Source organism: Rhinoderma darwinii, chromosome 1 (assembly GCF_050947455.1).
Source record: "Rhinoderma darwinii isolate aRhiDar2 chromosome 1, aRhiDar2.hap1, whole genome shotgun sequence".
Lineage (NCBI taxonomy): Eukaryota > Metazoa > Chordata > Amphibia > Anura > Rhinodermatidae > Rhinoderma > Rhinoderma darwinii.
In genome coordinates, this window is record NC_134687.1 from 149469848 (window position 1) to 149494289 (window position 24442).

At 44.9% G+C, this 24442-nt stretch overlaps 1 protein-coding gene across 8 annotated transcripts in view; it reads right to left on the reverse strand.

Moving 5' to 3' along the window:
- Positions 1-24442, reverse strand: part of C1H4orf33 (chromosome 1 C4orf33 homolog) — a 149597-nt gene that overhangs the window by 100300 nt on the left and 24855 nt on the right. For 3 of the 8 annotated variants that reach the window (XR_012883021.1, XM_075860447.1, XM_075860448.1), the window contains exon 2: positions 1073-1261. The exons of 2 other annotated variants lie outside the window; for them this stretch is intronic. Coding sequence is in view for 4 of the 6 variants with exons in the window: in XM_075860447.1 (XP_075716562.1) it covers positions 1073-1261 (189 nt within the window). In the remaining 2 variants the exon portion in view is untranslated. Of the gene's footprint in view, positions 1-1059; positions 1262-15953; positions 16088-24442 lie in introns of those variants that run through there. 3 more of the 8 variants (XM_075860452.1, XM_075860451.1, XM_075860453.1) reach the window with 2 other exon arrangements.

The following is a 24442-nucleotide window of genomic DNA, read 5'->3' on the forward strand; positions in this document are numbered from 1 at the left end:
ATATTTTTTGTTTTTTTTTACAACAATATAAATAATTTTTCTAACCAGGGGATTCCCAAGTAGGGTTTGCTGCAACCTGGTCAGGTATTCCCCGGAAACAGCAGAAGCAAACTCAGCAGCAAGGAAACCCAGCCTGCTCTCAGATACTTGGCTGGGGTACAGGCAAAGCGGTCAACAAATCTCAGCCAAAATATAAAATTCTAGAAGGCTTTACCCTCCTCTACACCAAACTTTGAGATAGGCATGGGAGTAGGGGTTCCCCTGGTGTGAAAACACTTTTCAGGGGTTCCCCACGGTAATCAGTCACTGCTGTTATAATGCTTATTGCGATGGAGTAGTGCTAAAAGGCACCGCCTTAAAGCGGACCTGTCCCATCTCCTGACATGTCTATTTAAGTAAATACTTGTGTTCCCCATGAAGTAACAATTCTGGAGCATATTTTCTTAGAACTCTGCGTTGTGCCATAATTCTTTTATTTCTCCTAGCAATTTATGAATATATTGACAACTTGATGTTACCATTTCCCTTATCATTGGAGTGTGTCCTTACACAGTCTCATTTTGTCAGAACTGATTGGACAGTGTCAAACTATGTAGGGACACACCAACCAACTAGTTACACCCAATAGTAAATGTGTTAATACATTTCTAGGAGGAATTACTGAGCAATAGTACATTGCAGAGTCCTAAGAAAAGATTTAATGGGTAATACAATTATATACTGAAACAGACATGTCATGAGAGGTGACAAGTCCTCTTTAAGCTCCAGATAGAATATTTTATTATTGGCGGGAGCGGAAGTTCCTGAGTCACGGAGGTACAAGGTATAAGTTCTGCAGCTTATATCTCTTTAAAATATATTATTTAAAGTGAAGTTTCACTTTTGCACTTATGACACGTAATTGTGAGAAAATACATCAGTCGGGTTCTCTGAGCCAGGATCCTCTACCACTCGCTAGAATAAAGGGCACCCATGACTTATAGCTTGGAGATTTTTAGGTTTTCAAACTGTGTCGACAGAGGGTCTCAGCTTAAAGGGATCCTGTCATCAACATCTTACCTGTTAAACTCACCTGACCCCTCAATGGCCGAAGCTGTCCAGAGTTCGTTCCTGTTCTCTTCTTTCCTGAAGTCCTCCTCTGTCTGTAAATATCGTCGTTTAAACTCTTCCCGCCTTTTATGGTAATTATTTTTCCCTCTGGGATGCAGCTTCTTAACCCCGCCCACCGTTGCCATCTGTCTGGCCCTGACTGGCTAAGGAGCTGTCAATCAAAAATAAGGAGGTGGAGTCCACTCTGAGACGCTGGAGGAATGAAAACCTGACTCTTTTCAGATGAAGATTTGACTCTTTTCTGCTAATTTGCATACGGCGCGGGACCACTGAAAAACGGAATACTAAAGCTACAGAGCTTACTTAGAACATATTTATAGCTTAGATGACAATGATTTTTCACCCACTTTCACCAGGTATTGCTGGCTTTATAGCCAAAATGCTGGTGACAGGTTCCCTTTAAGGACTCTGACGGATTAGACATGTCTCAATGGCGATCATTTCTTGCTTTTGTGCTGTATTATTGTGGATCATAATAACTAGCTGATGTAAAGGGTAACTAAACTTTCAGAAAACTTCTGACACGTCATAGTGACATGTCAGAAGTTTTGAGTGGTGGGGCTCAGAGAACGGAGACCCCTACCAATTGCTAAAATGAACCCGGCAGAAGCACTCGGGAGAGCTCTTTGCCACTTAGTTTCTGATCGGCTTTTCTCGGAAAGTATGGTGTACGGGCTCAGACTTTCTATTGAGTCCGTACACCGTTACCTCGGCTTTCCGAGAAAAGCCGATCAGAAACTTCACTATGACATGTCAGAAGTTTTCTGAAAGTTTAGTTACCCTTTAAACTGCATGTTCCACATAGAGCTTTGAGCAGAGTTCATACAGTACATTGGATCATGGTACAAACACAATTCATAAAGCGTTTTAATTGTATTTCAAAAGTAGAATTTAGGTATGTATAATTTTTTGGGGGGTCAAACTTCGGATGTACACTTTAAATATTGTCGTTTTCTGCTGGCACCCCATCACCTAATATCCTTTCAAATAGGACACAGCAACCACAAAAAAAATTCGCTCTTACTCATGGTCAATTAGATGCACTACCCCAGACAAATCAGATTAAGGCCTCATGCACACGACCGTATTTTTTCCCACCCGTAAATACTGGCGTAAATACGGGTCCGGTGTCACACGTATTCGACCCGTTTTGCACCAGTATTTACGGACCCGTGCCCGTAAATATGGGTCCGGTGTCACCCGTATTCCACCCGTATTTACGGGCACGTTTTTGGCGGCAAAATAGCACTGCACTAATCGGCAGCCCCTTCTCTCTATCAGTGCAGGATAGAGAGAAGGGACAGCCCTTTCTGTAATAAAAGTTAAAGAAATTCATACTTACCCGGCCGTTGTCTTGGTGACGCGTCCCTCTCTTCACATCCAGCCCGACATCCCTGGATGACGCGGCAGTCCATGTGACCGCTGCAGCCTGTGATTGACCTGTGATTGGCTGCAGCGGTCACATGGGCTGAAACGTCATCCAGGGACGGCCAGGACGTCGGGCCGGATGTCGAGAGGGACGCGTCACCAAGGCAACGGCCGGGAGACCGGACTGGAGGAAGCAGGAAGTTCTCGGTAAGTATGAACGTCTTTTATTTTTATTTTTTACAGGTTGCTCTTTATTCTGATCGGTAGTCACTGTCCAGGGTGCTGAAAGAGTTACTGCCGATCAGTTAACTCTTTCAGCTCCCTGGACAGTGACTATTTACTGACGTCGCTTAGCAACGCTGCTGTAATGACGGGTGCACACATGTAGCCACCCGTCATTACGGGAGCTCCATAGACTTCTATGGACTGTCCGTGCCGTTATTACGGCCTGAAATAGGACATGTTCTATCTTTTTTAACGGCACGGGCACCTTCCCGTAAGAAAACGGGAAGGTACCCGTGGCCAATAGAAGTCTATGAGCCCGTTATTACGGGTCGTAATTACGACCCGTAATAACGGGAGTTTTTACGGTCGTGTGCATGAGGCCTAATTCCCAACTTCCATAGTTTTAGACGTGCCCTAAAAATACATCTTTTTAGACAGGCCTATAACATTCCCTAATCTAATTCCTTTCCCTGGCCCCCCTGTACATTAGTTATGAGGCCCCCTTCATTCAGCAGTATCCCCCACACTCTTTGCACCCTAATACACTTAATGTCTGTCATACACTAACACTGGCTGGTGACCGACTCATGCAGATTTATGTGTACTACCCCATATGTATAAAAGATGTCTGGACCATTGTACTTAAAGAGGCTCTGTCACCACATTAGATGTGGCCTATCTTGTACATGATGTGATCGGCGCTGTAATGTAGCTTACAGCAGTGTTTTTTATTTAGAAAAACAATTTTTGACAGAGTTATGACCTATATTAGCTTTATGTTAATGAGTTTCTCAATGGACAACTGGGCGTGTTTTACTATATGACCACGTGGGCGTTGCACAGAGGAGTGTATGACGCTGACCAATCAGTGACCAATCAGCGTCATACACTTCTCCCCATTCATTTACACAGCAGAATAGTGTTCTTATTAGAAGACGATGTGCAGCCACATACACACACATTAATGTTAATCAAGTGTTCTGACAATGTATATACATTACCTCCAGCCAGGACGTGATGTGTATTCAGAATCCTGACACTTCTCTGTGAGTTACAGCATAGCAGACGTAGTCTCGCGAGATTACGCTGTAAACTGTCATTTACAGCGAGATCTCGCTGTGCTATGCTGTGGTCTCACACAGACGCTACAGAAGTGGTCAGGATTCTAATTACACATCACGTCCTGGCTGGAGGTCATGTATATTCATGGTCATGACACTGCAGTAACGTTAGTGTATGTGGCTGCACATAGCGATATAGCTATATCGCTATGTGCTGTGTAAATGAATGGGGAGAAGGGTATGACGCTGATTGGTCAGCATCATACACTCCTCTGTACAACGCCCACGTGGTCATATAGTAAAACACGCCCAGTTGTCCATTGAGAAACTAATTAGCATAAAGCGAATATAGGTCGTAACTCCGTCAAAAATTATTGTTTTTCTAAATAAAACACACTGCTGTCATCTACATTACAGCGCCGATCACATCATGTACAATATAGGCCACTTATAATGTGGCGACAGAGCCTCTTTAAGCATTTTTTACACTTTGTGTCTCCCTTATTTCCTCATAGATTGTAAGCTCTTGCGAGCAGTGCCCTCACTCCTCTTGTTTGAATTGTAAATGTAGTTTTGTCAATATGTAATGTCTGATTTTGTCTGTACACGAACCCCCTGAACTGTAAAGTGCTGAGGAATATGTTGGCGATATATAAATAAAAATTATTATTATTATAATGCTAATTTCTGGTAATAAGGTCATGATAAATGCACAATAACATTGACTGTAGACCTAGAAATATTACTATACAAAGAAATGGCTCTTTTATAAAGTACATTGTTACTAATTTAGTAAATGTACACAATGGCACACAATAATTAAAGGGGTTGTCCACTATCGGACAACTGATGACCTATCCACCGACACCCGGACCCCGCACCGATCAGCTGTTCCGGCTGCCTGCAGGCACCAGATGTCATTGCACAGTATGCAATGTACGGAGCCGGAAGCAGTTGGTTCCGTACATTGAATAGCTGCAGTACTGCATCTCGGCCGCTATTCCGTGACTGGAGCCATCTGATTCCGGCATGGATGTCCGATGCCCGGAGGCAGACAGAGCAGCTGATCGGTGCAGGGTCCAGGTGTCGGATCCCCACAAATCATGTACTGATGACCTATCCGGTGGATAGGTCATCAGTTGTCTGGTAGTGGACAACCCTTTTAAGTAGTCTCTGGTAAAAAAACATTTTTTACTACCAACAGAAGGCTTGTATATGTACCTTTAACATTAACATACAAATTATATTAGGGCTGGGCAATTATGACCTAAATCACGATTAAACATGTAACCTCTATTACGATTATTGAACAATTATTTTCTCTTTTGAATGCCACGACTCCTATTGGCATGCTACGCCATTGAATTAATATTTATCCCCTGAGCCTGCTGTATACTACTAGTATATTATATACCCCCGGAGTCTGCTGTATACTACTAGTATGCAGAAGGTTTAGAGCCAGGGGGTATACATACTGCATATTATATTATATTATATAGCAGGCAGGCACAGGGGGTATATATTATATTCAGTAGTATACCATTCCACTAAGACTTGGCTAAGGCGGGAGGGATGGAACGAGTGCTAGAGGCCCAGGATACTAAGGGGCTTATTTCGGTGCTATATAGTATGCTACTTACTAAATTCCTAGGAGATCCGTTGGTAGAGACTAGACGAAAGTGGGAAGAGGATGTAGGGACGATAGCGGATGAAGAATGGGAGGAATTAATCGGATCGCCCAAAATAATCTCTATTAGTGTGGCACACAGGAGGTCGCAACTCTTTCTGCTGCATAGGGTGTATAGGACACCTAAGGTGCTGTGGCAAATGCGAATTAGAACAACAAAAGAGTGTCCCAGATGTATGTTTGATGGAGCAGATATAAAGCATATGTTTTGGAGTTGCCCAAAGCTGAATATATATTGGAAAGCAGTTAAGGGAATGGTATCTAGAGTATATGGTAGAGATTTCCCACTGGAACCTAAGATCTTTTTATTGGGTTGTATGGGGGAGGAAGGAGCAGATGGGGTAGAATTACTGGCTATAAAAAAGGTTCTGTACCATGCTAGGAAATTAATTGCAAAATTGCAGGCGGATCCCCCGGAGGTGGCTGAGCTAGTTGGATATGTTAACCACACGGTATCACTGGAACACCGAATATATCTAAAAAGAGGGGCAATGCATAAATATGAGAAGCAATGGAGTAAATGGGAGAACACCTATAGTAATGTGACACATTAGATGGGATTTGAAGGTGGACTGACGCATATATATGTGTAAAGTATGGTGAAATCACGGGCAGGCATACAGGAAGGAGGGAAGAGGTGGAGGGACTTGGCGAATCAAGGAACAGAGGAGGTACTGCGAAAGGGGAGGGGAGTTCGGGGGTTAGGGTTAGGGAAAGGGATATATATACTGGTACAACTAATGATGATGAAAGGCAAAGTGTAATGTAAATTACAGGAATTTTGTTCTAAGCACAAGATGTCATGTTGGTACTTTGGTTTTTTTTCCTGTTGACTGATTCTTTGTACTTTATCAGAAATGAAAAGGATGTATAATTTATGTTGTATTTTCAATAAAAACTTGTCTGATTTAAAAAAAAAAAAAAGACTTGGCTAAGGCATCTCAAAGTCAAGTTCTTCCTGACTAGTGTGTTCTTAATCTTCGAGGTCCTTCTACCCAGCTTCTTTTCAGCATCAAGAAAAGTACACAAACATTGAAGAGTAGCAATTTATAAGAGAGGAATCACAGGCCTGTTTCACATACTGTATGTCACCAGAGGTGGTCAGGCCGTGCTCGGTGCGCAATGTCAGCTGCCTCCCTGCTGCAGTCGCCGCTCATCCCCCCCGACAGTCCCCATACTTTCTGCTTTGTTCAGTCAGCTTCCTCTCTGCTGCTATCGTAGTTCATCCCGCCCCCCCGGACGGTCCCCATGCTTAACCCCTTCCCGCTCAGCTCAGTACTACCGTATTACGTCGGGCTGAGCACATCGTTCGCGCTCAGCTCAGTAATAGTACTGACCTGAGTTAACACGGCGCGTTTGAGCTGTGATACCTGCTGTTTCCAACAGCAGACGATCACAGCTCAGTGTGCAGGGACCGATCGCGGTGGTCCCAGCCGATAAACCCCTTAGAAGTCGCGTTCAATAGCGAACGCGGCTTCTTAGGGATTAAACCACCATCGACGACCCGCTACATGATAGCGGGCGGCGATAGTGGCTATGGCAAACGGAGGCCTAGCAATGGCGTCCGGCTATGCCATCTACGGAAGCTGACAAAGTCAGGACCCACTATGCTTGCTGTCAGCGAGTAGCTGACAGCTCTAATACACTGCACTACGCATGTAGTGCAGTGTATTAGAATAGCGATCAGGGCCCCCTGCCCTCAAGTTCCCTAGTGGAACAAAGTAAAAAAGTGTCAAAAAAAAAAAAAGTGATAAAAAGTAAAAATCACCCTTTTTCCCTTATCAGTCCTTTATTATTAATAAAAATAAACAAACAATTAAACTATACATAATTGGTATTGCCGCGTCCGTAAGCCTGAACTACAAAATTATGTCTTTATTTATCCCGCTCGGCGAACGCCATAAAATGAAACAATAATAAACCATACCAGAATCACAATTGTTTGGTAACGTCACCTCCCAAAAACTGGAATAAAAAGAGATCAAAAAGTCGCATGTACCTAAAAATGGTACTGATCGAAACTACAGTTCGTTATGCACAAAACAAGTCCTCATTTTTGTGGAAAAATAAAAAAGTTCTGGTTCTTAGAATATGGCAACACCAAAAGTAAATGATTTTTTACAAAAAGTATTTTATTGTGCAAACGCCATAAGACATAAAAAAAACTATAAACATAAAGCATCGCCGTATTCGTATCGCCGAATTGCTGCTTTCTTAGTCACCACGCCTCTTAAAAATAGAATAAACACTGATTAAAAAGTCGCATGCACCCCATGAAAACTACAATCAATTCCTCAAGGGGTCTAGTTTCCAAAATAGGGTCACTTTTGGGGGGTTTCCACTGTTTTGGCACCAAAAGACCTCTTCAAACCGTACATAGTGCCTAATAAAAAGGAGGCCTCAAAATCCACTAGGTGTCGTTTGCTTCGGAGGCCGGTGCTTCAGTCCATTACCGCACTAGGGCCACATGTGGGATATTTCTCAAAACTGCAGAATCAGGGCAAGAAGTATTGAGTTGCGTTTCTCTGGTCCAACCGTCTGTTTTAGATAAAAATTGAATAAAAAGGATTTTCTGAAAAAAACAAAAATTAATATGCAAATTTCACCTCTACTTTGCGCTAAATGCCTGTGAAACACCTAAAAGGGTTAATAAACTTCTAAATGCTGTTGTGAATAAATTTGAGGGGTTTCTAAAATGGGGTGTTTGATAGGGGTTTCTAATATATAGGCCCCCCAAAGCAACTTCAGAACTAAACTGGAATCTAAACCCAAAAAAAAAAAAAAAAAAAAAGGAGGCGCAATACTTTGCTTCTTACATTATGCTGATAATGAGCAGCGCCCACCCCGAGATGACCCCAGTTTTGACAGTTTGTATAAACTGAGACCCCTATTAGACCATTTCAGTGCCCGGTTTGCCCAAGCATACACCCCCGAGAAATTTATTTCTATTGAGGAGTCCTTGGTACATTTTAAATGGAGGCTTCAATTCCGCGAGTACCTGCCGAGTAAGAGGGCAATGTATGGCGTGAAGATGTATAAGCTGTGCGAGAGTGCATCAGGGTATACCTACAAATTTAGGATATATGAACGAAAGGACACAAGTATTCAGCCCCCAGAATGCCCCCCCTTACTGGGAGTTAATGCAAAAAGTGTGTGGGATTTGGTGCACCCACTGCTGGACCAGGGTTACCACCTCTAGCTGGGTAATTCACCCAGTACTTCTGGAAGCAAGGCCACACGCATCGTACCAGGGCAATACTTTCCAGGAGAAGTTCCCCAAACTGGCAAGAAGGGAAAAAGTCAAGAGGTGCAAAGTCTGCTATAAGAGGGGGATAAGGAAGGACACAATATATCAATGTGACACGTGTCCTGAAAAACCAGGGCTCTGTATGAAAGTGTTTTAAAATTTATCATACAACCCTTGATTTTTAATCTACCCCAGTTTTACTTACCCTGATGCACTCCGCACAGCTTATCCCACTCATCTTTCCGTTCTGAGCCAATGCTGTGTGCCCAAGCAGCAGATAACAGCCACATGTAGGGTATTCCCGTACCCAGCAGAACCCACATCAGTTTATGGGGTGTATATCTCTGGTGGCGCATGCTGGGCACAATATATTGGACACTGAAATGGCATATATGTATAGAAAATTGCAAAGCTCACTGCACCATCTGCTGCGCATTACCTTTCAGACAATACCTGTGGGGTCAAAATGCTCACTGCAACTCTAGATGAATGCCTTAAGGGGTGTAGATTTTAAAATGGGGTCGCTTCTTGGGGGTTTCCATTGCTTTGATACCTCTGGGGCTCCGCAAATGCAACATGGAACCCGAAAACCAATCCAGCAAAATCTGCACTCCAAAGAACACATAGCGCTCCTTCCCTTCGGAGGCCTCCCATGGGCCCAAACCGCAGTTTATCACCACAAATAGGGTATTGCTGCACTCAGGATAAATTGGCCAACAAAATGGGGTATTTTGTTCCCTGTGAAAATAAGAAATTTTGATCAAAAATGACATCTTATTGGAAAAAAAATGTCATTTTTTTAATTTCACAGCCCAATTCAAATATGTGCTGTGAAAAAACTGTGGGGTCAAAATGGTAACAACAACCATAAATAAATTCCTTGAGGGGTGTAGTTTCCAAATTGGGGTCACTTTGGGCGATTTCTACTGTTTTGGCACCTCAACACCTCTCCAAACCTGGCATGCTGCCTAAAAAATATTCTAATAAAAAAAAAGAGGCCCCAAAATGCACATGGTGCTTCTTTGCTTCTGGGGCTTGTGTTTGAGTCCACGAGCACACTAGAGCCACATGTGGGACATTTCTAAAAACTGCAGAATCTGGACAATACATATTTAGTGGTGTGTCTTTGGTAAAACCTTCTGTGTTACAGAAAAAAATTGAAAAAATGAAATTTGCTAATTTCTCCTCCACTTTGCTTTAATTCCTGTGAAATGCCTAAAAGGGTTAAAAAAAACTTTGTAAATGCGGTTTTGAATACTTTGAGGGGTGTAGTTTTTAAAATGGGGTGTTTATGGGGGTTTCTAATACATAGGCTCCTGAAAGCCGCTTCAGAACTGAACAGGTATCTTAAAAAAAAGGTTTTTGAAATTTTCTTAAAAATATGAGAATTTGCTTTTTATGTTCTAAGCCTTGTAACGTCCAAGAAAAATAAAAGAATGTTCAAAAAACTAGGCCAATCTAAAGTAGACAAATGGGAAATGTGAACTAGTAACTATTTTGGGTGGTATAACCGTCTGTTTTACAAGTAGATACATTTAAATTCAGAAAAATTATATTTTTTCTAAATTTTCTCTCAATTTTGCAATTTTTCACAAATAAACACTGAATATGTTGACCAAATTTTACCACTAACATAAAGCCCAATGTCTCACGAGAAAACAATCTCAGAATCGCTTGGATAGGTTTAAGCATTCCAAAGTTATTACCACATAAATTGAAATAGGTCAGATTTCAAAAATGGGCTCTGAGCCTTAAGGCCAAAACAGGGCTGCGTCCTTAAGGGGTTAAACAAAGCAGAAAGCATGGGGAACGTCTGGGTGGGGGATGAGTGGCAACGGCAGCAGAGAGGAAGCTGACGGATCAAAGCAGAAAGTATGCGAACTGTCCGGGGGGGGGGGGGGATGAGCGGCGACGGCTGACCAAAACAAGGTGGACAAGCTGTAAATAGTGCAGCGATGGCACTGTGCCGTGCGCTGCACTTGTGTGGGGGTGGGGGACCACTCTTGGCTCAGGCAGGGCCCACCGGCTGATTTGGTGGGTCTGCTTGTGCCTCAGCAGCCAGCCTGAACGTGCTGTAAAGGAGAATCCCTGCACTCCAGGCAGTCATACCGTCGGCATTCTGGAGTAGCGTCAATGCCTATACACTGAGCCTGCTCTGCCATTGGCTATCCCAAACACCAGTAACTGTATGCTATCCAATCAGAATCGCTGATATGTTAATCACATATCAGCGATTCTAATTGGATAGAATACAGTTACTGACAGCAGAGGCTGGGCTACATGTAATAGCTTAACCGAAAAAAAAAAAATGAGAAGATGATGAAGGCTATCTGCCCCGATTTTTGGTTATTTTTCGATTAATTGCCCAGCCCTAAATTATATCCACAACTGTTTTGTGATATTCCACAATTGTACTGATCAGTTCATTTCAATCCCAAGCTACTAGCCAGACAGGATAAGGCTATGTTCACACCTGCGTTGTGATATTCCGTTGTTCTGCTCCGTCACAGGAGCAGAACAAGGGAAGAACGGAAGCAACGGTTCCAGTGCACAACAGACACCGCTGGCAGCCGACCGGACACATTGACTTCAATGGGTTCCGTCGACTTTCCATTGGGGGTGTCCGTGATTTTACCGGACACAATAGCCCAGCATGCTGCAATACGGTTTCCGGTAATCACCGGTAATTCATGCTGGGTCTGCGACGGAGGCATATGTGCAACGTAGCCGAAGCTTCAACTGCCCTTTGACAAACATTGACGCTGAAGATGTACAAAGCTTTTCTGAAAAGAAATGAAACAGAATGAAAAGTGACAAAATGCCTTCTTACAAAGAAAGGTCCTATCAGCAAACCTGCAGCAATCTACCAAATAGCTCAACTATTCAACAAATCAATCACCTCAACTACTTTCTTTTACTATCCAGCAAGCAGCTTACTCAAGGCCCGCACATTTTAGATTAAACGTGGGCACTCGATAGACTGTAGACGATTAGTTGTCAGTCATGGGACAGTACGGTTAACCGATTAGTCTATACACTATAGCTGACAATATGCAGAGAAACACTGGAGGTCTCAAAGTTGTCGTTGCAGGTTTTCCTATTGAATTCAATGGGGTGCTTAAACTCGCAACAAAGTGGTGTATGTTGCGATATTTGCGGCGGAATCACATCGATTCCACCGCAAAGAATTCCCGGTTTCTTCTCCTGTCCAGCCTCCCTGGATGACATAGCAGGCAATGTGAACTCTGCAGCCAATCGCAGGCTACAGAGGTCACATGGCCTGCAACGTAATCCAGGGAGGCCGGATTGGGCATCAGAGGAGGGAGGGGGTAAGTATGTGCAATAACATACCCAGCGGAATTTATGCCCGAAAAAATACACCAGTGTGTGGTACGGATTTTCGGACGGCATTTCCTGCAGTGTTCAGGGCAGATACGCTGCGCAGCTTGACGCAGTGTATCCGCCCTGAATACGCTGTGTGTGTTGCTACCCTAAGCAATCCTATTTCAGCATAGAAGCGAGATACTAAAACATTATTTTCACATCTTTAAAACGAGTTATGCCACCAAAACAGAAAATCACCTATCTACAGTAACAAGTGTTTGATCACTGGGATCCCACCGCTAGAACCCCCACCAATTGAGATAACGGGGTCCCAAGCGCCGTATTTGGCTATGTCCAGCTGTCCCGTTTAAGATGAATGAAGTGGCAGCGTGCATGCGCAACCTGCCGCTCTGTTCATAAAGGTGACCCGGAACCTCGTTCTCTGAATCTGTTGGGGTTCCAGCGGTGGATAGGTGAGAAGTTGTATTGGTATAACCCCTTTAATGTACACTGAATGTGCACTTCTTTTGGAAGGTCTGTTTTCAGAAGGCATGCAGCCCAATAGAAACTGCTGTACAACCCAAAATACCGGCATTTAGATTTTTTTGTAAAATTGGTTACTTTATTTACTCTCCCATTTCCACATTAATTAAAACGTTAATAAATGTCATATGTATCAGGTCATTTGTACTTTACAAGAGAACAAACCTAGACAGAAATGCCTTAAGTGTTTCAGAAAGCTACAGCTAATACCCCAGTGGAAGGCTCTTAAAAGGGGTTTTCCACTACCGGACAACTGATGACCTATCCACCGGATAGGTCATCAGTATATGATCAGTGCATGTCCGACACCGGGACCTCGCACCGTTCAGCTGCTCCGTCTGCCTCCGGGCTACGTACATTGCATAGAGTGCAAAGACATCCTTTTGCCCGCAGGCAGCCGGAGCAGCTGATCGGTGCGGAGTCCAGGTGTCAGACACGCCCCGATCATATACTGATGACCTATACGGTGGATAATTCATCAGTTGTCCGGTAGTGGAAACCCCCTTTAATGCAGTGGTTTCAAATGTATCGGTCACTCAACCTTATACACATTTATTTTCCCTAAGAGTGGGAAAGGCTAATAGTCTTTGGAGGATCACCTTGCACTATACCGGTCTACTATGTCAGAGTTGCGAATCTGGATTTTATGCTAATAATAGCAGCATATCAAGATGGAGCTCGTGATGTTGCTTCACACTTATAGTAACAGATAGCAGAAAATGTGTCGCCAAGTAACTCTGCATGTGATTTGGCTGCTATCTGTACTCTTTTAAGATCCAGCTACACTGAGGGACATCACAATTCTTTCCCATCCTTCAGGTATAGAATTGTGAACTGTAGAAGGAAACAGATGGAAGAATTTATTGTTCCATAAACTTGAAAGCCAAAATGCAATTGTTCTTAAAGGGACGAAAAGACTGAAACATTATTTATACATTCAAAATGTTTTATAGACCTCTCCTTGTTGAATAAAATATAAAGATTTGGAACAGATGCTTTATTCAGAAGAGAATGCCATGTAAAATGGAAAAAGTATTTGACTTTTTTATGATAATATGGCAACAATATATGCCTGATTTAACATTTTATATAGAAAAGGCTTTGTTCACATCTGCGTCAGAGCTCCGTTCATGGCTTCAGTCGGAGCTTTCCATCAGGGGAACCCATGAACGGAACCCGGACTGAAACAAACGGAAACCAGAGGTTTCCGTTTGCATCACCATTAATTTCAATGGTGACGGATCAGGTACAAATGGTTTCCGTTTGTCCTCATTGTTTAAGGGTTCCGTAATTTTGACGGAATCAATACTGTAGTCGACTGCGCTATTCATTCTGTCAAAACCATGGAACCCTTGCACAACGGTGACAAACAGAAACCATTTGCACCGGATGAGTCATCCGGATAATCACCGGATCCTGGTAGACGGCTGGGTTGACTCTGGACTTGATATAACACAGTGGACCAACGGTTGCTCAGTGGTCCAAAGTCCTGTTTTCAAATGAAAGTAAATTTTGCATTTCATTTGGAAATCCAGGTCCCAGAGTCTGGAGGAAGAGTGGAGAGGCATCAATCCAAGTTGCTTGCGGTCCAGTGTGAAGTTTCCACAGTCAGTGATGGTTTGGGGAGCCAAGTCATCTGCTGGTGTTGGTCCACTGTGTTATATCAAGTCCAGAGTCAGCGCAGCCGTCAACCAGGAAATTTTCGAGCACTTCATGCTTCCCTCTGCTGACAAGCTTTATGGAGATGCTGATTTCATTTTCCATCAGCACTTGGGACCTGCCCACACTGCCAAAAGTACCAATACCTGGATTAATAACCACAGTATCACTGCGCTTGATTGGCCAGCAAACTCGCCTGACCTAAACCCCGTAGAGAATCTATGGGGTATTGTCAAGAGGAAGATGAGACACCAGACACAACAATACAGACAAGCTGAAGGCCGCTATCAAAGCAACCTGGGCTTCCATAACACTTCAGCAGTGCCACAGGCTGATCGCCTCCATGCCACGCCACATTGATGCAGTAATTCATGCAAAAGGACCCCCGACCAAGCATTGAGGGCATATACTGTACATACTTTTCAGTAGGCCAACCTTTCGGTATTTAAAATCATTTTTGAAATTGGGCTTATATAATATTCTAATTTTCTGAGACACTAATTTTGGGTTTTTTATTAACAGTTACCATAATCATCAACATTAAAAGAAAAAAAATGCTGGAAATATATCACTCTGTGTGTAATGAATCTATATAATATGAGTTTCACTTTTGAATTGAATTACTGAAATAAATTAACTTTTTGATGATATTCTAATTCATTGAGAAGGACTAGTATATAAAGAGATCTTATTGAGACAACCAATTTTTGCACTACACTGGAATGTATTATTAGGGTTATATAATGTATTTTTCATGCACTTTAAGGCGAACAACTTTCTTTTTCTTACAACAGAAGTAAATTTAAAAATTACAGAAAAACATTCCCAGTAGCATGGAGTCACAAATGGAGAAATGCAATGTATTCCTACCAAACCTTTACAAAAATATCCATAAAACTTTGTTAAACACAAATCCCTGAAACAACAATGTATGTTTCAAACATAATCAATGATCAAGTGGAGCAGTAAAAGTTTTACATTCACTCTGCAAAACTCCACTTTAACCACAGTCTAAAGCTACATGCACACGCTGCATAGTTTCATGTGGAAAATTCACATCAAAACCGCAGATAAATGCAGTTGCGGATTTTATGCTGCGGATTTTGGTACTTTAAAAAAAAAAAAAATAATCATAAACTCGTCAAATACAATTCGGAGACAAAAATGCAATATAAATTGGCATGCTGCCAATTATAAAATCTGCACCGCAGCTCAAATTATGAGCAGAAAAATTTAGCAACGTGTTGATGAGATTACTTTGGATATCATTTACTTTCCTGGTACTGTATTACGCTGTAGATTTGCCGAAGGAAAATCCATGCGCTGCATGTAGTAGGTATCGTGTGCATGTGGCGTAAAACGTGATATTCTGCATAGAAGTTTGCTTATTGTGCAGTCCGTTGGATTACAATGACATTTCCATGAAACCAGCTTGAGAGGTGTTTGCACTATGCTGCTGGAAGCGACCACTAGAATAGGGGTACTTAACTATTTTTAGTGAAGATCCATTTACCTGGGTCTGCGGTCAGGTTAAGGTCCGAGCTGAACACCAACAGGAATGCCATATTCATACAGGTCGGATTTGCCATAGCCAATTCTGACCCATGGATCCATGGCAGAGATCCGAGGCTTATCTGCCACAATGCTCCTTAAAGGGATTTTCCACTTTATAAAAGGATTTAGTCATATATACAAAATAGGTATTAAACTAACATTCAAATATACTTACCTTTTGAAAGATCTTCATTTCTTCAAATCGCAATGAGTGTACCGTGACGCCGTCCCCATTGAAATTCAGCACATCCGGTGACATCCCGACCGTTCTTCTGAACTTTCAGACGAAGTCCTCTTCCGGCCTTCTCCCTGAACGTAGAGTCATCAGACACGCTCGTTCAGTGGGTTATCCCAGTCGACAATGTCCAAAGCTCACCCATGTGCCGTACAAATAATCTCTCTTTGAACCTTGCATGCTGTCTCAAATATTATAGAAGAATGATCGAGGCATTCACCGGACTGGCAAAACAATTTCTATATTTCAAAAGATCTCGGTCAGGATATGGAATTGCCTACGGCCGTTTCACGTGCGTACACGCTTTCTCAGGGCCTTGAGAAAGCGTGTACGCACGTGAAACGGCCGTAGGCAATTCCACATCCTGACCGAGATCTTTTGAAATAAAGAAATTGTTTTGCCAGTCCGGTGAGTGCCTCGATCATTCTTCTATAATATATTTAGCTGGTTGTGCTACACTACCGATGAGCAACTCCGTGGCAACTTACCTGCAATTTTCCAATTAGAAAAGAAGCCATTTTACACACTCCTATTCCGATTGTGCCGGTTCAGCAGTGCCAGCCTCTTTTCCTTCTTCCCATTTCATCAAATATTATTACAATGCTGGAAGGGACACTGGTGTTTGGTGCAGCACGGTGTTTCATATATATTTGCGTTTGCTGATCTGAGTGATGTACTGAGAGCAGTAAAATGGTGAAGGGGAGGAAGGAGCCTGTACATGTGGGTGTACTCGGCGTGTTTGAAAGACTATGCTCCCGGCGCATTGCATGCTGGGAGACAAGCGGTGCATGCTGGGAGCGGGCAGACCCGAAGTGCCGACAGACCGAATAAATGCATGTAAATAAACTGCAGGGCAACAACAAACAAGGATTATGAATTGTAACGGAAAAGAAAAACAATAAAAAGGTATTAAGGGGGATTTATTTATAAGAAATAAAAGCGGGGGGGACATTTTTTTTTTATAGAAAGTGCCGAGCAGGTTCCCTTGTAGATAGTGTCACACAAATTGCCCTTTGTAGATAGTGCTACAGTAACCCCTGTAGAAAAGTGCCACACGCCCCATGTAGGAATCCTGTCCTAGAGACTTATAAGATGCAGGCCTAACGTGACCTGTAGCTTAGTGAATGGTGGAGTAGGATGCGGATAGCTTACTGCTCTCCCATAGTATTCAATTGTATCTGGGTCCTGAGGACGCAGATACAACTGAATATGGCTGATGCCCGGGGATCCTCACGGCCACGTCACTGGTCCGGGAAACTGGCATCTGCAGTCCGAGTTCGGACCACGGTCTGTTAGTTGAGGACCCCTGCACTAGAAGACGGCTGGTCATAAATGGTTGTACAGTACATGGTCAGCAATAATACTCAGGCTGTGGCATTTAAATGATGCTCATTATCATTAGTCCAATTCATCCTTCAAAACAACTTTTATTTTCAAGAAAACCATTATATCCGGAACCGCCAAGACAAAGCAGGATGGATACATCCATTTATGTGGTTTTACGCCAAATTGTAAACAGGCCACGTGCATGGTGCAGCAGAAACGGAGGTTGATCAGGCTAGCCATTTCTCCAATATTTATCTGTCCGGTTTTGGCAAATCTGTGTCCACTGGAGCGGAGAGAAACCTGCTGTTGTAGACCATTCACTTCAAGGTTCAATGTGCTGAGCTTGTTTATCCGAGTAACGTGCAGTTTTGTGTCACCTTGCGCAAGTCTGGCCTTTCTTTTCCAAACTCTTTATTGAAGGTTTCTTTTCTATCAGGGAACATGAATGTCATAGAGGACCCCTCTATTAGGCAAAGCAGAGAGCCCTCCCCCCCCCCAAGTATGGCTATCATTCTAGAGGACATGGTGTGACCCGCTTATAAACAAGCACACTCGTATCTGTCTCTCCCAGGGGCAAAAGGGATCAGACATGTTAAAATAACATAGTTGATTCTTGTTCCCCTCAATGTCTTCCATCAGGGGACTGCCAGACAGCACATATGCACATTGGATCAATGATTGAACATGCAGAAGTGGAGGGTTTGTTTAACTTTGTTAACCCCTTCCCGACCACCCCAAATACATTAACGGGCTGCAGCGCTGGTCCTTGTGCTTGCAGCCCGTTAATCTATGTGTGCTCCGGGGTCGTGGCTTGGCGATGGCGGTGTGAAGACGCGTGTGCTTGGAGTTCCCGACCCGCACCACTTTCTACACACTACCTCGGGTCTCTCTCACCTGCTCCAACGTCGGGATGACCAAGGGGAGACACCGCAAGTCTCAGTCGGTCACTCCGGGTCCCTCCTCGATGGATCGCTACCTCCGATCCGGCCGTGACGGGTCTTCACCACGGCCCTCCTCCATTCCCACCGTAGGCCGCAGTCGATCCCCGACGTCGCGTGGGGACTCTCCGCCCACCGGCACCGCTGCTCCAGCCGGATCCTACAGAGGCCAACAGGACCGTGCCTTCGCTGCTCCGTCCCCGGAGGTAGGTCCAGAGGCAGGGACCGTGGCAGGGTCTGTGCCTCCGGGGAGAGCTGCCGCTCCCCTCCCCAGCAGTTTCCTCCTGAGCCCGTGCAGGAACATGGCTGCCGGGCACTAAAAGGTGCGACTGATAAGGCGCCACTCTCCTCCTCTGCCCCCCTGCAACTCCACATAGAAGACATGACACCCCTGAGTCAGGGCACACCAGCCATATTAATGGGCCCGTTCACCACCTCCGTGGACCGCGGGGACCCCCACCCAATTTCTTCTACTGGCCCCCCTCCTTCCATGGAATGGACCCTGGCAGAGTAATGGGAGATGGTGAGGGCATTACCCACGAAATCGGATTTGGACGCTCGCCCTGTCTGAATGGAAGAGAAACATGACCGGGCCATAGGGGAGGTGTCCCAGGACTTACGATCTTTAACTGCACGGGTAGACGCCCTGGAGCGCCAGAACTGTGTTCACACTACGGATATCTCGGTTCTCTCTCAGTCAATGGACACCCAAGCTACCCAAATTAGGGCCTTCTCCCTGCACCTGGACGACGTGGAGAACAGGGGGAGGCGGAACAACCTAAAGTTGAGGGGCATTTCAGAATCTGTGCCGCCCGAGGAACTATACGAGGTTGTCACCCATATCTTTAACAAGCTCATGGACAGACCACGTGACTCGGCCATTGAAATGGACAGGGTACATCGCTTAGCAGGCCCACGGAACAGGGACAGTAACCGCCCACAAGATGTCATCTGCAGGGTGCACTTCTACAAGCAATGAGTGTCTAACCCCCCTTCCTTTTCTCCTCAGGTTTCTGCGGGAGGGACTGTTGCTAGGCCGTAGGGGAATTTAGGTGGGCCAGGGGGTTCTGTCGGTGTGGTCCAGGGAATTGTCTGAGGGACCCTTTCCCCCCCTCACACTGCGCCGCGGTGGGAGGTTGGGAACTTTCATGCACCAGTTACAGTTGGCCGCATGGGTCCGGGGCTCCGGGCAGTTCTCTTTTTGGCACTTACTACCTCAGGCTCAATTGGTGGCGAGTCTCAGGGAGATCACCTCTTCACGCTGCTGTCCTTCTACGTTCCCCACTAGGTTCCGCGCTGTTGTGTCGTGCTCAGGGGGTATTTTCTCCCGGGCCCGGCATAACACAGAAAGTATTGATTAGGGGTTCTGTACCCCGCTGTTAGTGGGACGCTAGTGTCCCTCTTCTCGGCCCTCATTCCTCTCTACGGGGGTATCCATTTCTTTCCACGCCCTTCCCCCCCCCCTTTTTGTTTCCCTTCTGTGGCTCCATATGTCTAACATTACGGTTGTTTCCCTGAATGCACATGGTCTGAACGTTCCAGAGAAGAGATCCTCCATCCTTCGTCTCCTATGGAAAAAGAAAGCGCACGTGGCGTTCCTCCAGGAAACTCACTTCCGGGCGGACAGCGTGCCACGGTTGACGGACTCTCACTATACGGAGAGGTATCACAGTACCTCACCGGACTCCAAGACAAAGGGGGTCTCTATCCTGATCTCTTGTTCTCTTCCGTGGGAACACGTGGAAACTCGCACAGATGGAGCGGGACGGTATATCTTCGTGAAGGGTAGGTTGGCTAACACACTGGCCACATGCTATCTCCCTAACACTGGTCAGGTCGCCTTCTTTGAAGGGGTCTTGACGGAGTTGGACGGTTTTTTGGAGGGCACTCTCATACTAGGGGGGGACCTGAACCTTACATTGGACCCGACTATAGACTCCTCACGTGGACATTCGTCGCTACCCAGGTCGGCACACCGCCGGGTGCGTCGGCTGCTACATGAACACCAACTGATAGACGCGTGGAGGCTTATGCACCCGACGACTAAAGACTACAACTTCTTTTCGGCTCCCCACAACACATATACCAGACTTGACTACTTCTTCCTCAGCCACTCCCATCTCTCCATCCTCTCCTCAGTCTCTATAGAGAACATAACCTTCTCAGACCACGCCCTCATTACACTCTCTCTCTGTCTCCCCGCAGCCCACCGTCGCTCCTGGCAGTGGCAGTTAAATGACTCGCTTCTGCAGGACCCGACGGTAATCTCAGAAATACACAGGGATCTACGGGAGTACTTTGCTACGAATGTATCTCCAGATGTAAGTCCGCTTAGTGTCTGGGAGGCACATAAGTGCGTGATCCGAGGTTCCTTTATTCGGATCGGATCTAAACTCAAAAGGGAACGTACGGCTCACTTGAGTGACCGGTTAGCTCGCATACACCGCCTCGAGCAGTCCCACAAGGCTTCCCTGGACCGGGTGGTGGGGGCGGAGCTGGGGCAGTTGCGTGTTCAGGTCCGGTCTCTTTGTCTTGCTAAGGCTAGGGTCTCCCTTGTAAAGTGTAGGCGACACTTCTATGAATTCCGTAACAAACCAGGCAGGACTCTGGCACGGGCACTGCGGAAAACCAGGTCACGAACCTACGTCCCCCAAGTGCAGGCACCCGGAGCTGGGGGTTTGCACCGCCCCCAGGACATCTCGGAAGTCTTCCTGGCGTACTACCACTCACTATACAATCTCCCGCGAACCTCCCCTACTGCAGAGGGGGGAACTAGACGGGAGCAGATGGAGGCATATCTCCGCTCCTCGGGGATGAAAATTATCCCACAGGAAGCTCTAGCGGCTTTGGAAGAGCCTATTTCTCCAGAGGAGTGGTCCTGGGCCCTGAAGGATTCCCCGGTGGGGAAGGCGCCGGGCCCGGATGGTCTCCCCATTCAGTACTACAAGGCTTGCTCAGACCTTCTCGTGCCTCATTTCCTGCAGGCCTATAACTCTCTCACAGACGGGTGCTCTCTCCCTCAGGATGCCTTGAAGGGCATACATTACGGTCATACCCAAGGAAGGGAAGGACCCCACCAGCTGCCAAAACTACCGTCCTATTTCCCTGCTTAATGTAGATCTCAAGTTGTTTGCAAAGATCTTGGCCCATAGACTTACCCCCCTTCTCCACAGTGTGATCCACTATGATCAGGTGGGCTTCATGCCCCTGAGGGAAGCTAGGGATAATACCACTAGGGCAATTAATCTGATTTATCACGCGACTGCCTCGTCTCTGCCCACGCTGCTGCTGTCCACGGACGCGGAGAAAGCCTTTGACAGGGTGGACTGGGACTTCATGTCGGCCACTTTGCGGCACGTCGGACTGGGTTCCCACATGATGCAAAGGATCTCGAGCCTCTACTCCTCTCCATCTGCCAGGGTTAAGGTTAATGGTACCTTATCTTCTCCTGCATTAACGTGTTATGTTTGGAAAATTGATAAATAAAAGAATTTATAAAAAAAAAAAATCTATGTGTGCTCCTACAGGAGCGCACTGGATGCTACTAGCAGCCTTAGTACTGACCAAAGACATCGGGTGGGAGCGACGGTCAATAGCGACTGCCGCATTTAAGGAGTTACAACAACATGGCTAACAAAGGCCTCAGGGTTAGGTCCTGCCAGAGGCTGTGAAACTGACAGGTATAATACCCTGCAATACATAAAGTATTGCAGGGTACTAGAACAGCGATCCAAATGTTGGATAAAAATAAAAAAAAGTAAAAGTTCCAAGTAATAAAATTTAAAAAAATGTACCTTTTCCCCTTATAAAGTCCTTTATTATTAGAAAAAAAAAATATGCATAATTGGTATCGCCGCGTCCGTATCAGCCTGAACTATAAAAATCTAATGTTATTTAACGGCGTAAAAAAATAAAAATAAAATACCAGAATCGCTATATTTAGTCACTCCAGCCCCCCAAAAATTAACTAAATAGGGATCAAAAAGTCGCATGTACCTAAAAATGGTACCAATAAAAGCTAAAAAGTTTGTTCCGCAAAAAAGCAAGCCCTCACATGGCTTTCTTGATGGAAAAATTAAAAAAAAAGTTATGGCTCTTAGAATATGGTGACACAAAAACGAAATAATTTTTTTAAAATCGTGACTTTATCAAGCAAACACCATAAAACATAAAAAACAATTATATATATGGTGTATCGCCATAATCCCATCGACCCGCAGAACAAAATATGTAATTTATAGCGCACGGAGAACGCCGTAAAGTTTTTACGGCCTAATTCCACTAAAAATTCAGCAAAAAAAACTGTGGGATCAAAATGCTCACTATACCCCTAGATAACTTATTTTAGGGCTGTAGTTTCCCAAATGGGGTAACTTCTGGGGGGTTTCCACTGTTCTGGTTCCTTAGGGGCTTTGCAAATGCGATATGGCACCGAAAACCAATCCAGAAAACTTGAGCTCCAAAAGTAAAATGGTGCTCTTTCCCTTCTGAGCCCTGCCGTGGGTCCAAACAGCAGTTTATTGCCACATGTGGGGTATTGCCGTAATCAGGAGAAATTGCTTTTCAAATGTTGGGTGTTTTTTCTTCTTTATGCCTTGTAAAAATTGATAATTTCTACGTTTTATTGGAAAAAAAAATTAGATTTTCATTTTCACGGTCTAATTCCACTAAATTCAGCAAAAAACCTGTGGGGTAAAAATGCTCACTGTACCCCTCGATAAATTCCTTGAGGTGTGTAGTTTGCCAAATGGTGACTTTTTGGGGGTGTTTCCACTGGTTTGGCACCACAAGACCTCTTCAAACCTGACATGGTGCTTAATATATATTCTAATAAAAAGGAGGCCCCAAAATCCACAAGGTGCACCTTTGCTTCTGAGGCCTGTGTTTCAATCCATTATGACACTAGGGCAACGTGTGGGTTATTTATAAAAACTGCAGAATCTGGGGAAAAATATTGAGTTGCGCTTCTCTGGTAAAACCTTCAGTGTTACATAAAAAAAATGGATTAAAATGTATTTTTGAAAAATAAAATAAAAGATTAAGTCTATAAATTTCACCACCAAATTTCTGTAAGTCCTGTGAAACACCTACAGGGTTAAGAAACTTTCTAAATGCGGTTTTTGAAAACTTTGGGGGGTGCAGTTTGTAAACTTGGGTTACTTATGGGGGTTCCTAATATATAAAGCCCTTAAAAGCACTTCAAAACTGAACTGGTCCATGAAAAAAATATGTTTTGGAAATTTTCTTGAAAATTGCTGCTAAAGTTCTAAGCCTTGTAACGTCCTAGAAAAATAAAAGGATGTTCAAAAAACGATGCAAACATAAAGTAGACACATGGGCAGGGGCGTAACTAGGAAAAACTGGGCCCCATAGCAAACTTTTGACTGGGCCCCCCCTCCCCTGGGTGCCACACAACCCCCCCTTGTAGATAACACCATACAGCCCCCTTCTTAGATATCTACAGGGGGGGCTGTATGGCGTTCTCTACAGTGGGGGCTGTATGGCGCTAACGCCATACAGCCCCCACTGTAGAGAACGCCATACAGCCCCCCCTGTAGAGAACGCCATACAGCCCCCACTGTAGAGAACACCATACAGCCCCCACTGTAGAGAACGCTATACAGCCCCCACTGTAGAGAACGCCATACAGACCCCCCCTGTAGACAACGGCATACAGAGTCCCCCCTGTAGGTAACGCTATACAGCCCCCCTGTAGGTAATGCTATACAGCCCCCACCCTGTAGGTAACGCTATACAGCCCCCCCCCCTGTAGGTAACGCTATACAGCCCCCCCCCTGTAGGTAACGCTATACAGCCCCTCCCCTGTAGGTAACGCTATACAGCCCCCTGTAGGTAACGCTATACAGCCCCCCTGTAGGTAACGCTATACAGCCCCCCTGTAGGTAACGCTATACAGCCCCCCCCTGTAGGTAACGCTATACAGCCCCCCCCTGTAGGTAACGCTATACAGCCCCCCCCTGTAGGTAACGCTATACAGCCCCCCCCTGTAGGTAACGCTATACAGCCCCCCCTCTAGGTAACGCTATACAGCCCCCCCCTGTAGGTAACGCTATACAGCCCCCCTGTAGGTAACGCCATACAGCCCCAACCCCCCCAAAAAATCTGACCTAAAGTGTGTCCTACAAAAGACATGTATCCCCTATC